This window comes from Apis florea, unplaced genomic scaffold (genome assembly GCF_048593485.1).
Source record: "Apis florea isolate Af1SG1 unplaced genomic scaffold, ASM4859348v1 contig_3367_pilon, whole genome shotgun sequence".
In the NCBI taxonomy this organism is placed as follows: Eukaryota; Metazoa; Arthropoda; class Insecta; order Hymenoptera; family Apidae; genus Apis; species Apis florea.
Window position 1 is genome coordinate 4,333,220 of NW_028256746.1, and position 14,445 is coordinate 4,347,664.

The window sequence follows — 14,445 nt, forward strand, 5'->3', positions numbered from 1 at the left end:
TCTTTAAAAAGTGTTAAGTAAGAAACACGCCGACGCGGAAATGTCGAAAGCGAGTGTAATTTCTGTATTACTTACAGTGCACAATTTCATGCACGCGAAAAACGAAGACCAGTCGCATGTGAATAAAGAGTCTAACAAAGGACGAAGATTTGAAGAGATGCGTTCTCGATATACGCGTTCGTACTCGAAATCGCTCGACATGTGTTCAACACCGTTGTTGGCTTGTACGTACACACAATTTACGTTGCACGAGGCTTGTTCCAATATAACACCCGCAAACTGTCCAATATCAAATTCAACCTCGAACAGTCGACCAGCGAAGTTGTCTGAAGCTGAATCTTCGATCCAATCCTCCTCCGTTTTCCTTTCAGCTTTGTCGAGATGATAATAGTTATGTATCGATACAGATGAATGAATTTTTTTTTTTTTTTTTTTTTTTTTTTAATCATTTAGTAGAGAAATTTACGTAAGGTGTACACCCTGTTAATTCTTCGAATCGTACAATTCTTCGTACAACAGTTTTGATACCCGTTTTTAAAATAATTTCAATGTCAGATAACTTCATCGATTGGCTTTACGCTACTTGGTCTTATTAAAATTTCCTCTTTGATTTGTATCTGCTTGTGGCGAGTGGAAAATCGGAAAAGACGCATTCCATCTCGTTCTATCCTTGGAAATATCCCGCCTTGTTCTTCTCGAACGATGAAGGAAGAAGAATGCATTCTCAACGTGTCTCTCCGATCATCAATACCAAATTTTCTAGATCATATTTTTCCAGGCGAAAAAGTTTTTTCGATTCAATCTAGGAGAACATAATATTCAGCGAGCGAACGATTAAGCGCGAAGAATGAATTGTAGAGTATGTAGCGAATATATTTGAATCTTGAAAAAGAAACGGGGAAGAGAAGAGCGAAGGGATTTCCGTTTCATACTTTTTCCGAATCTGGCGATTAAATATTGATTTTTCCTTATTGTTCAAAATCCTTCGTGTCCTCTTCGATGTAACAAGGAGAGCTTTTACGGATCGATAAAATTTTTACATTCTTCGTTAACTACGGAAACGATGAAACAAACTCGTAAAAACTCGACGATCCAGTGTTATTCTCTTCGTAGTCTTCCGTAAGTTTCTTTGGTCTTTGTCTCTACCGCCAATTACCGCAAAATTAAGCGAAGTGAAGTTGGCTTTGTTTCATCCCTCCCCAAAGTGTTTCAACCGATGTTCAACACCACGTTGAAATACACGCGTTAGAGACGAGTCTGCTAATTTCAATAAAGATCTCTACTCCCCCGCTCGAATTTCGTCCATTCGGTTCTATCCACGTATAAACGTTACGTGCCACCTCTTTGGTCAACATTCTTTCCATTCTATTCGTTCGTGGAAGAATATTTAGAAGAGGAATTCATCGACGTTCTAATAACAGCTCGATGAATTCGAATAATAATACATGCACAATGGTCGTGTGTAACGAGGAAAAAAAAGTTGATCTACTCTTTGTCCTACCGGTTGCTTTATCTCGTTTCGAAAAAAAGAAAAGTCTTCAGGAAGGCAATTCCCTCTTTGCCGTGGTCAGCGACGGAGAAGATCGGAGAATTTTATTTCGATGTCGGAATTGGATCGTGTCGAAAGGACATCCGACTATTCCCAACAACTATTCCCATTTGTTCATCTAATTCAGACCAAGGAAGAACGAAGCGTGGTATTTACTCGCGGACAAAGACGAACTCGTTGTAATGATTCCAACGATTCTCCTCAAAATCCACTCCAGGCTTGAGTTGTTCCGAATTGCCGCCAGCTGTGCCGGAACCACAGCTACCGGCCAACTTAAAACCTTGCTCTTGAAGCATGTCGAAAGCTTGCTCGATGGAGCTGTGCTTCAGGAAGAATCTCGAGGTGTAACGATCCGTAGTACCGTGGTCCGGATCACGGCTTTCGTTCAAAGTTTCCCCAAACACGTCCCTACAAAGGGTCACACGACCGCATACAAGGATCCTCGACAGCTTCCGAAATTTTACATCCGCCAGACCCTCGCGGCCGAATGCAAAGCTTCCGCGATAACCCACGGTTATGTGTCCGGATGCTCTCTTCCCGGAAGAGGTCAGGGAACCGGAAGACTTGCCGTTCTCCAGAATGGCACGTTCCAATCCGGGCAGACCGTAAAAATTCGCCTCCTGCCTCAATCTCTCCTTCTCCCGGAACCCCTCCGGCAGGACCAATGCTTGATTGCGCAGAAAATCAAGCACGTAACGGAACAGTACCCCGTCCCGGTCCAGAAAATATTTCCCCTTCGCATCTTTCTCTACCGGCGTTTTCCCCGAAAACAATGCGGCCAGATGAGAATCGCTCTCCCGGGTAAGGGTGGTCAGAGCGGTGGTATAAAACACACCGCCCACGTTCAACTCCACCACGCTTGGCACGGCTTCCTGTTGCTGGTCCGGCTGCTGTTGATCCACCATGCTTCCCGACGCTTCTCTGATAGACTCGTCTCGCGTACAGTCGCGCGTCGCGACTCGAGCCACCGATAATCGCGCGAGAGTGAGAACGACAAAGTTCAGAGAGAGGGGTTGGTATGTACGTACGAACGGAATGAGAATGGACCGATGGAGAAAAAAGAAGAAACAACGATATATGTATACGTATATCGCACCGAAATAATTTCTATCTATTCTTGTGCAGCGATATCGCGAAATCCAGCACCTCGCAGACGACGACACTTCTCGCGACCACACCGAACACGGCACCGAACTGTGAGAGATCGCGTGAATTGCGAGAAGACCCGAGCCGATGTATCGGGTCAGTGACCGAGGACGGCTAAGGGTTGAGACGAGGTGGACACACTCCAAGATAGATCTGACTCCGGAAGCGTGCTCCCTCGAAGCTGGGGGCGAGAATGACTGACGATGAGAGACTGCGCCTACGGTCGGTCGAGGAAAGCCGAGTTTAGCTCGGCTCTGTCGCTGCGTTTCCTCTCCTAGACACTTGGCGCGCGCGGCAGGACACGCTACTCGTGTGTGTTGCGAAGTCTGATATACGCTGGCGCAGAAGGGTGCAACGCGCACCGATTCTCGAACGGAGGAACGCGCGCACCCACCCCCCTGTCGTCATTCGATCACTGCACGCGGCCTATCCGCGTGTCACGATATCAACGAAATTTCTCTTTTCTCACTCGTGTCCCGATTTCGATTTTATCCAACGATCATAACGATCGAAGAAGAAGAAGCTTATTTTTTTCGATCGCTTCGAATTTTCGCCAAATTCGTTTCGCTCACGGAGACAAGCATGCAATATGAAAAAGAAGAAACGTTATATCGTTGACCACTTACCTTGGAACGTCGAGTGCAATTTTTTTTCCTCCTGCATCGTATGATTCCATTTTTCTTTCCTCGGCCTTTGATAATTGATTATCGCTCCCTCTTCTACTCCACCTCTTCTTTCTCTTCGCGTTTTGAAGTTCCGCCATATTGTTGTATAAACTGACCGAATAAATGCGCGGGAAAATGCGCATTGTTCACTGTCCCGCTCTTGTAAACCTAAATTCCATATAGATACTAATTATACATTTTTTATACGAATGTTTGCTGTATTTATTTGATTAGTGATAAAATTTTGTACATTGTACGTAGATATTTAAAGTAAATTTATACTTTATTGTTTAGATAGATTGATATCATACGTCGACTGTTCGGTAATTATTATGTGACAGATAAGAATTATCAGTAAATATTTACCAACCTTGTAAGCAGTTTATTTAAATATCTTCTACTATTCCCATATGTTTTTCACTTTTTCACATAATAAAACCTTTGCACTCTTGTATAAATACGTTAAAAATGTGACGTTGAATATTTGCAATGAACATTCACTTTACCACTGAACGATTAGCGCCCTCTCTACCACGTATCCCCACCACTTGATCAGCTGGTTTCACAAATGGCCGAAATAGCGCGCTGATCAGTCAAGTTGAGTGCGTGCATTGGATGGCCTGCGATGGCCGCTGTTAACAACATCGGATTATTGCAATTGTCTTTCATTGTGTGTAACAAATCGGTACGTACACTGTTTTTCCTCTATTCAGTTCTACGAAAAACTGATGTCATTTAATAATTTTATTCGTATACAGATCGACATATGTGAACAATTCTCCCTTTCATCATTTCTCTGGGACGATAATCCCGCGGGATAAATTACTTTTAATCGACAATTTAAATCGAACTGTCGAGACAAGAAACAATCGAAATGTCGGAGCCACGAAAAAGGATTGCAAAAGATGAATCTAGAGGAAATATTCTTAGAAATCATTCCTGGAGTAATGGACCTGACAGTGAAGACGAACAAGCTGGTGAAAATGAATTACTTAATGAATGTACGGTCAGTCCAAGGTTCGTAAGTTTATCGCATTATTCGTAGATACGTTCTTTATAGTAATTATTATTTTAATTTCGTTCATTACCTTCTAGCGATTTATTCTATTTTTGTTTTTTTTTTTTGTTTTTCTTATGAATCTTTATTGCTCTTTCTTTGTTATCTGTTGTCAAATCATGAGACATTTTGTATCATATCTTCCAGATACAATATTGCACGATATATCATACTGATATTTTTTGAAAAGTTATTTTTAATTCACTAAATTTAATTTGTAGTAATAAAATCTATATTTTCTTCTAATTATGTTCACTATCGATAAAATAATGAGTATTTTTTAAAAAAAACTTTATTTTTAAATAAAATATTATGAAACAAATTGGTTACTAAATAATCATACTTTTAATTTGATAAACCAATATATAAAAAGTTTTTATATTTTTTTATGCAGTTATCATTAATTCCATAATTTAAAGAAGTTTATTGTGCTGTAAAATTATATATATATATATATATATATATATATATATATATAATATTTATATATATATACTATTATATAAAAGTAAATATTTATATATTAAAATATTAAATACTTTTATATATTAAAATATTAAAAAATTATAAGGATCATGATATTTATTAAAATCTTTTTTATTTTTTAGTCACCATCGGTCAACTATTACAGATCAACCTATCTGTAATATGTCCCTGTTTACCGAAGAAAAAATGCGTAGAAAATTAAAATTTTTTTTTATGAATCCTATTGAAAAATGGCAAGCAAAGCGTCGTTTTCCATATAAATTTATCGTACAAGTTATTAAAATTTTGTTAGTCACGATACAATTGTGTTTGTTTGCACATAACAATTACATTCATGTAAATTATACTTGGGATAATCGAATAGCTTTCTCACATCTATTTCTCAGAGGATGGGATAGTTCTTTAGAGGTAAGATATTATTCGATCTATTTATTTTTTTTAAATATTGCAAAAATTAACATTAAAATATATATAAAAATAAATAAATATAATAGATAAAAATTATACATTTGATTATTTTTATTTTCAGGTACCTGTTTATCCACCAGTAACAGGCCCTCTGGCAATTTATAAACGAGATGATTTCTATAATACAATTGATTATGCTTTAGATGGTTATTATAATCTTAGTAATGCAGTTGGATCTTATTCGTATATTGCAGAAGACAATTCAGTTGGCCCAGTTATTCTATGTTTATATCAATATAAAGAAGGTATTATATTCGGTTTTAATGAAAGTTATGTTTTTGATAAGGAAATCATTGAAACTTGCATAAATATAACTGATAAGACTTATACTGAATCTAATAAATCAAAATTATTATTATTTAAGCAAAATATTAAAGTGAATTTTTCAGCACTTGTTAGAGCTCATTTAATATTTGCTTTGAAAACGGTTAATTTGAAAGCTGCAGGACCTATGACACCTCCTGATTGTTATCAATTTAATATTAAAATTAATTTTGATAATCGTGATTTTGATGGACAAATGTTACTTTCATTAGATGCTGAACCAAAAAGATTGCAATGTAAAGGTGATACACGTTATGTAACAGATAATCGTATTGAATCAGCTTTAAGGACATTATTAAATTTATTTGTAATTTTAATTTGTACTGTATCTCTTGTATTATGTTCGAGAGCTATATATAGAGCACAGTTATTAAAATTTGAAACTATGAATTTCTTCAAAAAGGCATATGGTAAAATATTAAGTCTTGAAGGAAGATTAGAATTTTTAAATCTTTGGTATGTTATGATCATTGTAAATGATCTTTTAATTATTATGGGCTCAGCTATAAAAGAACAAATTGAGCGAAAACAATTTGGCAGTGATCATTGGAATATATGCAGCATATTTCTTGGTACGGGAAATTTACTCGTTTGGTTCGGTGTATTAAGATATCTTGGTTTCTTTAAAACATATAACGTTGTTATTCTAACGTTGAAAAAAGCAGCCCCTAAAGTAGCACGATTTTTGATATGCGCAATTCTTATTTATGCGGGTTTCACATTCTGCGGTTGGTTAATTTTAGGGCCATATCATATGAAATTTAGATCACTTGCTACAACTTCCGAATGTCTTTTCGCACTTATTAATGGTGATGATATGTTTGCTACATTTTCGGCAACGTCATTCAGCAAATCACCGATGTTATGGTGGTATTCTAGAATGTATTTATATACATTTATTTCATTATACATATACGTGGTTTTAAGTTTATTTATTTCTGTGATAATGGATGCTTACGATACGATCAAAATTTATTATCGTGATGGTTTCCCAAAAAATGATTTGCAAACTTTTATTGCGGCATGTACGGACGAAGCGTCTAGTGGTCTTTATAAAGATGATTCTGAAGATAGTGATTTATCAGAATTTATAGATCGCTTTTGTTGTTGTCGGAAAAGACCCTTTTATGGGTCATTCTCAGAATCAAGTACAAAATTGTCGACAAAATCGGAACAAACATGTGGAGGAGCAATCTGTATATAGTGCATTAAAGGATAATAATGTTTTGAATAAAGATTATGGTTCCATGGCAGATAGACGGTATTATTATAATAATAATTTTAGCATGTAAAGTATTATTTGTACAAATGCAACATTGCATTTTTTTCTTTAAATGCTATAATTAAATGCTGCCATTTTTATATATCATGTAAATACTAACAAAAATGAATGATTTATTTTATCTATATATATAGAATAAAATATTTTATTAAAAATTTCAATATTTACGAATTAGACATATAATAATAGCAAATGTTATTATTGTTTATGTATATAAAATATTAGTGTATTAAAATGTTTTTCCTGATGTTTGTCAGTAACTTTTTGTAATATAAAGTATATATATATATATACATATATATAAACTTAACATATATTTCTTATTAAACATCACTTACATATAAGATAAAACTATAGCATGCCAAAGTCAATAATGCACAGTTTCATATATGTATAAGAATTTACAGTTATTATTTCTTGAAATGATTAAACAAAATTAATTTTAAACTTATATAATTATAAAAAAAATTATAAAAAAATTATTTCCTTGTTAATAATGCAATAGAATAAAATGTAGGGTTGTGAAAAAAAAGAAAATATAATAATTAACATGTCATAAAATTTTTAATGTACATGTATCCAATATTGTATATTTTATATTATATGCATTCTATGTAATATCTATATGTGATCTCTAAAAAAAAAAACGTGCCTCATTTAGGAAAAACAAATATAATTATTAAGTAAAATATGTTTATAATATAATATAAGATGCAATAAAATCATAATTTTTTAAATATTTAATATTTTTTTTTTTTTATATTTTCCCTGTAATATGATAGTTAACAATAAATCAAATAGATTATCTTTACCAGTTATCATCAATTATATCACTTATGTGTGATATAAATTTTGAAATATTATGCATATAATAAAATATAAAAATTTTATAACCTAAAACTTGTGTTTAAAAATTATATATAAAAATTTACGAATTCTATAAACAGCAATAAATTTAAAAATACATAAATTCTTTTTATCTTTAAATTAATAAACTAATCATCGAAATATCTTATATTTTTTGTTACGAAAGAAATATTATTTATTTCATTTTATTTTTATTTAATAAAAAAAATTATAATTTTATTTATGTACAAGATATTAATCTATAATTATTTTATTACAGTATTAACCATAAATGGCTCATTTATTACTTTGAAGTATAGTATTATTTTTTTTATTTGAGTTTATTACATATAGAACTTTGGTAAATGGAGTGCGCTGACCTAAGAAACGAACAGAGCTGGTCACTGACCGTACCTAAACGCGAATCACTGTTTACATCCAGTTTTACATCTCAAACTGTCAAGGTGAAGCGCGGCGTCAACACTCCGTTATTGTCAAGCTTGAGTGCACAATAGAGTGTCGATCGTATGAGAATTAAAGTACTTTCGCAAAATAAAGTGCCTTGTAAAAATAAAACGTAGTGTTCTTACGAAAATATCTGTCAAAACCTTTTCGCACAAAAATGTCAAGAACAAGCCATACCGGAACAGGATCGAACAAAGTTGAGCTTGAATATTTGTTCTCAAACAAAGAAGCGTCTGCCAGTGAACATAGTATTTCGAGTATGGTGTCTAATAGTTCTTCACAAGATGAAAATTTTCGCGTGTCGAAGCATGCGGAAAATAGTCTTAGAGTTATGGAAAAATATTTACATGAACAACAATTGACAGATGTCATATTAATTGCAGGTAAATAAAGAATATCTTTGTTTCCAAATACTACTAGTTAATCAACAATGAGTCATTTGATTCTAAATTAAAACAAAAGACATATAATTTAAACTTAAATTATTTAATACACAAATTATATCAATAATTCAATTTTTATTTAGGAAAAAGACATATTCCTGCACATCGTTTAGTACTTAGTGCAAGTTCAGAATATTTTGCTGCCATGTTTACAAGTTCTTTAAGAGAATCTGCACAAAATGAAGTTGAATTAATGGGTGTAGATGGAGATGCATTATGGACTTTAGTCTGTTACTGTTATACAGGTATAATTTTATGAAAAAAAAAAAAAAAAAAAAAAGTAAGAAATTCTATAAATATATTTTATAACTTATAGAAATATTGAAAATTTTCTTTTTTATATTTTTAAACAAAATAGGTTGCATAGAATTAAGGGAAGATAGTGTAGAAACTCTTTTAGCAACAGCACGTTTACTACAGTTAAACCCAGTTGTTAAAGCATGTTGTCAATTTCTTAGAAAACAACTTCATCCAAGTAATTGCTTAGGAATAAGAATGTTTGCTGATACACAAGGTTGTTCAGATTTATTAGATCATGCTCATGCATATACAACTAAACATTTTATGGAAGTTACAAAGAATCAAGAATTTTTATTATTATCTGCAAATGAAGTTGCCAAACTTTTAGAATCAGAAGATCTCAATGTTCCTTCAGAAGAAATTATTTTTCATGTAAGACTTTATATTTATATAGAGAAAATCATTAAAAAAAAATTAATTTCCACTAATTTATATTACTAATATTGATTAATTTAGACACTTATGACATGGTTGGAATATGATCCAGAAAATAGACAGAAAGATGCAAGCAAGTTATTAAGCCTTGTAAAGTTACCTCTATTATCTCCTGCAGTAAGTATTAATAAATAATATGTAATAAATAAATATTATTTTATTACATATTTTATTTATTAAGAAAATAATGTAATTATTTGCTATAAACTTTATTATATTTACACAGTTTATAGCAGATAATATTGAAAGTAATGAAATGTTCAAAGATCAAAGAGTGGCACAAGAATTAGTTATGGAAGCATTAAAATATCACCTTTTACCAGAACGTAGACCATTACTTCAATCAGGACGTACAAAACCCAGAAAAGCTACTGTAGGTCATATGTTAGCTGTTGGAGGAATGGATGCTAATAAAGGTAAATGAATTAAATATGAAATGATAAATGATATGAAATGGGTATTTAATATGTTTAATATTTTTATTAAAATATTAGGTGCTACTTCAATAGATGCATTTTCTTTACGCGATAATGCTTGGAAATCTATGGCTACAATGAGTGGTAGAAGACTTCAATTTGGTGCTGCTGTTGTTGATAAAAAATTGATAGTTGCTGGTGGAAGAGATGGATTAAAAACATTAAATACAGTAGAATGTTTTGACTTTTCAACTTTTACTTGGAGTACATTATCTCCTATGAATATACATAGGCATGGATTAGGAGTAGCTGTATTAGGTGGACCTTTATATGCAGTTGGTGGTCATGATGGTTGGAGTTTTTTAGATACTGTTGAAAGATGGGATCCAGCTACACGTCAATGGAGTTCAGTTTCTGCTATGTCTATACAAAGATCCACAGTTGGTGTTGCTGTATTAAATGATAAGTAAGTTTTCAAATAATTTGGTATGTATTTAATCGTTTTATTATTGTTATATATCCTATATGTGTATGTTCAGATTATATGCTGTAGGTGGAAGAGATATAAGTTCATGTTTAAACACTGTAGAATGTTATGATCCCCATACGAATAAATGGACACCTTGTGCGCCAATGTCAAAACGACGAGGTGGTGTAGGTGTAGGTGTCGTAAATGGATGTCTTTATGCATTAGGTGGTCATGATGCACCTTCCAGTAATCCTAATGCCAGCAGATTTGATTGTGTCGAAAGGTATATATATATGTTTAAAAAATATATAATAGTATATTATATTTATTAATTTTAGACTAATATATATATAAATTTAGACTAATATAAATATAATTACTAAATATAATTATTAATAATATAGTAATAAAAATATAATAATTAAAAAAAATAATATTACATGTAAACATTATTGATTATATATTGTATAAATGTTACAATTGTTAGGTATGATCCTAAGACAGATACATGGACTATGGTAGCACCAATGAGTGTACCACGAGATGCAGTTGGTGTTTGTGTACTTGGTGATAGACTTATGGCTGTAGGAGGTTATGATGGCCAACAATATCTCACTCTTGTTGAAGCATATGATCCACATCTTAATGAATGGGAACCAGTAAAAATATTTTTTAATTATAAAATATTTAAAAAAAAAATTTAACAGATATTTATATCATAAAATTAATGTATTTTAAGGTTGCTCCCTTAAATGCTGGTCGTGCGGGAGCTCCATGTGTTGTTATAAGAAACGTGGGTTTCGGATTTGATTAATGATAAAATTCTGCACAAAGTATGGAACTTCAAAAGCAACTATGGAACTTCAAAGTATTTTAATTAAAAATCTTACATCGGAAGATTGATACAGAAGAAGATATTTGCAAATGTTACTATATCATAAAAGTAACATTATTTTTGTCTATAAATATATGTTTAAAACATAGTGTTTCAACACAGACAAAGCAATGTTTGTACTCCATTTGATACGTTGCATATACTATCGTGAATTTGTACATATTTATACCTATATCTTTTGTATAAACATATTCAAATTTATTTTTAACAAATACATTTTTTACGTCGAACAAATTTATTTTTCTTGTCGACAAAATGTTTTTATTTACATATGTATTCATATATATTTTGTGAACATATTTTTAAATAAATAAAATGCTCATTTTAACTAATTTATCGAATTTTATAATCATGTTACTTGACAAATGTCCGTTATTTTTCATAAAATCCTAACAAGCCGGAAATGTTCTGAAAAATATACAAAAAAATAATAAACTTATATAAAAATTCGTATTGTGATCTATTCCTTCTCATAATTCATTAATTAAAATTAAATTTACCGTGGAAAATCAGATGCCGATTCTGCAAATTTATGTCTAACCATAAAAGTAGCAATTGCTTCTGCTACTTTATCTGGAACATCTTCATGTACTGCATGTCCACATGCTGGTAATACTTGCATTTGAAATTTACCTAATAAAAGAAGAAAAAATAAACTTTAGAAATATTTAATATATTTAATATAGTATTTAATATCAATAATATTGTACCTTGCATTTGTCCAACAGTGAGTTCTCTGTCTAATCTGTCGACACCAGCTAGTAATAGTACTTTTGGAACTGGTACATTTAAAAATGCTGTTGACAAGCCCTTAAACCATCCAAGCCAATGTTGTTCAGTCTTTGATAGGTCTATTCTCCAAACATATTTTCTAGTAGCAGTAGTACTGGTTGGAGTAGATGGTGGTGGCATATTTACTGGTTCCTCTTCTTGAATAATATCTTCTCGTGGGATTGTGGTCTCAGAAATACACTGGCATGTTGATGATTGTGACAACGAATCAATATCATGAGTGGCTAATTTATTAGTTTCGATGCTACAGCAATATAAAATGTAATATATTAAAATAGTGAGTTGAGCAAGCTAATGACATATGAATGTATTGATATGTACTAACTTTCTTATTTGTCCAGGAACTGACACCTTAGCTGATTGTATGTTACGGATTTGGCCACTTCGTACACTAAAATGTGGATAATTAGAGACATTCTTCTATAATCTCGTTTTTGATTATACAACACAAATATGTAATATATTAAAGAAGTAAATAACATTTTAGTTTGTACAGGATCAGCCAAAAATGTGCCTTCCTTCTGAAAAATGTACTTAGAATAGCAAGTTTTCTTGACTGATAACAACTACATGAGAGACACAGAAAGATACTTAATAAGTATTTAATTACTTTATGTTTTTTTAAAATTTAAAAGTACTAACCACCATTCCACAGCTTGAGAAATAGAACTAAAACTAGATGGTCTTGATCTTAGAAAGCTTTGCATAGATGCTAATGCATCCATGGCTGTCCCTTCAACAACATCAATAACTCCTAATCCACATAAATTTGTGATTAATGATGCAGCTCTAACAGCTACTGCACCACCCATACTATGGCCCACTAGGATGACAGGATTATTTTTTGTTGTTGCATTTACAATTGCTGCAACATCTCTAGAAATTAAAAAAAAAAAAAATAATATGATATTTGATTTTATATTTGTAATTATAAAAAAATTATATTTACTTTGCTAAGGTATCAGCAGATAAATCTTCTTCATTTGAAGTTTGAGTATCTCCATGTCCTCTAAGATCAATCGCCATAACTTTACATATTATCATAGTCATAATTGATTTCTGAAACATACACGATATAAGAATTATAAATTTATATTTTAAATATTTAATAATTAATACCTACAGTGAATTCTGCCCATGTTAATGCACTGTAACCACCCCCATGTAACAATACTAATGTCGGGCCATCTGTACCCTTAGTATAAATATGAAATATGTCATCTCCTATTTTCACATCTTGAGAATGATCAAAATATGGAGTCCATTGAACTGGATCATAATCTCTCTTACGTTGAAATCCCTTTGATTTATTAATCCTATTCATTACAAAAAAAAAAAAAAAAATATTTAACAATAAACTTAGAAATTTTCTATTAAATCCACGTTGAAAAATTCATATTATTAAATTATTTTTATGAAAAAATTTGACTTTAATAGGATTTCATTTAATAACTTAAATTTATATAAATCATAATAAACTAACCTAGAGCTAATTCCAAAATTGACACCCGACGGTGGTAGTTTTGATTTCAAAATCGATTTTTGGAGGGAAGACATGTTAGTATGTATTCAACAAATTCTTCTGTTTTTCTAATAATACTATTTGCAATTATAATTATGTTCACTGTTTTTATAGATACATCACAAATTATAGTATCGTTGTTTTATTCAGAAGAATTAATAATGGAATACCAAAACTTCTCTGACAGCTTTAGCTTGTTACTACCTGAATTCAGTATTTCGATATAAAGCGCTCTGATGAAAATTTATTGCTGATGCAGCGTCTCCCTCTTTTTTATCGATATTCTTGAGCAATGTTATCTTACGTCGATATTCAACAGACTCAAATGATTAAAGCATTGCGAGGTAGAGCTTCGGTTAAACTTAACAGCATGGCGCTACTGTGCTACAGCAAATTATGGCGCGTTGAAAGAAAAAAAAAATTCAATTTTATTATTATTATGAGGTATACATGCATATTTGACAGGTAAAATATTAAAATAATTTTTAATCGTATAACAAATCAAATAATCTTATATATATTTTACATGATTGTCATATTTCTCTTTTTTAATCCTTTCTTTTGTCATTGCTCAAATGTATTCGATAAATTTTAATTGTCAAAGATATCCTGAGAGATGAAAAATAAAAATAATTCGTTTAGTTTCATATATTGTTAAAGGAATATATAAAAACAATGAAAAAAAAATTTAGAGAATGTTCGTTTGAACTATCAACATCATCACCTGACCTGACGCAATATTTCCATTCTTCTTAAATCTTACCCAACCTCGTGTCCATGAAACGAAGAAGCCGAGGTCGAAACTGGAAATCGTCAATGCCATCGAGAATCCGACGATGACAGACGGGCAAATAGTCGCAAGCGGAGGGGCCATCCGCTGTCGAC

General features: G+C 31.9%; 4 protein-coding genes across 8 annotated transcripts in view; 2 read left to right on the forward strand and 2 right to left on the reverse strand.

The window, feature by feature from the left end:
• Ktl (BTB/POZ domain-containing protein Ktl) overlaps nt 1-3,880 on the reverse strand; it is a 91,952-nt gene extending 88,072 nt beyond the window's left edge. For 2 of the 5 annotated variants that reach the window (XR_001112394.2, XR_015293258.1), the window contains exons 1-2: nt 3,731-3,861; nt 3,322-3,528 (exon numbers count right to left, since the gene is read on the reverse strand). Coding sequence is in view for 2 of the 5 variants with exons in the window: in XM_086911814.1 (XP_086767940.1) it covers nt 1,702-2,454 (753 nt within the window). In the remaining 3 variants the exon portion in view is untranslated. Of the gene's footprint in view, nt 1-75; nt 2,969-3,321; nt 3,529-3,730 lie in introns of those variants that run through there. The other 3 variants (XM_086911814.1, XM_086911813.1, XR_015293257.1) reach the window with 2 other exon arrangements.
• A 52-nt stretch (nt 3,881-3,932) lies between these two features.
• On the forward strand, nt 3,933-7,716 carry LOC100866813 (mucolipin-3). The gene is made up of 4 exons (XM_003695519.4): nt 3,933-4,045; nt 4,119-4,377; nt 5,026-5,311; nt 5,433-7,716. Exons 2-4 carry the CDS (start codon nt 4,235-4,237, stop codon nt 6,897-6,899), a joined length of 1,896 nt encoding a protein of 631 aa, XP_003695567.1. The 5' UTR covers nt 3,933-4,045; nt 4,119-4,234; the 3' UTR covers nt 6,900-7,716.
• Nucleotides 7,717-8,200: 484 nt separating this feature from the next.
• Nucleotides 8,201-11,578, forward strand: LOC100866574 (kelch-like protein 5). Its single transcript, XM_003695517.4, has 9 exons — nt 8,201-8,671; nt 8,815-8,976; nt 9,090-9,403; nt 9,488-9,583; nt 9,693-9,882; nt 9,961-10,348; nt 10,422-10,634; nt 10,839-11,010; nt 11,091-11,578. Exons 1-9 carry the CDS (start codon nt 8,446-8,448, stop codon nt 11,163-11,165), a joined length of 1,836 nt encoding a protein of 611 aa, XP_003695565.1. The 5' UTR covers nt 8,201-8,445; the 3' UTR covers nt 11,166-11,578.
• LOC100866694 (protein phosphatase methylesterase 1) lies at nt 11,206-14,297 on the reverse strand. Its single transcript, XM_003695518.3, has 8 exons — nt 13,522-14,297; nt 13,162-13,354; nt 12,988-13,097; nt 12,681-12,914; nt 12,364-12,429; nt 11,957-12,282; nt 11,747-11,879; nt 11,206-11,654 (listed from the first exon to the last, which is right to left on the reverse strand). Exons 1-8 carry the CDS (start codon nt 13,593-13,595, stop codon nt 11,636-11,638), a joined length of 1,155 nt encoding a protein of 384 aa, XP_003695566.1. The 5' UTR covers nt 13,596-14,297; the 3' UTR covers nt 11,206-11,635.
• Between the last annotated feature and the right edge of the window lie 148 nt (nt 14,298-14,445).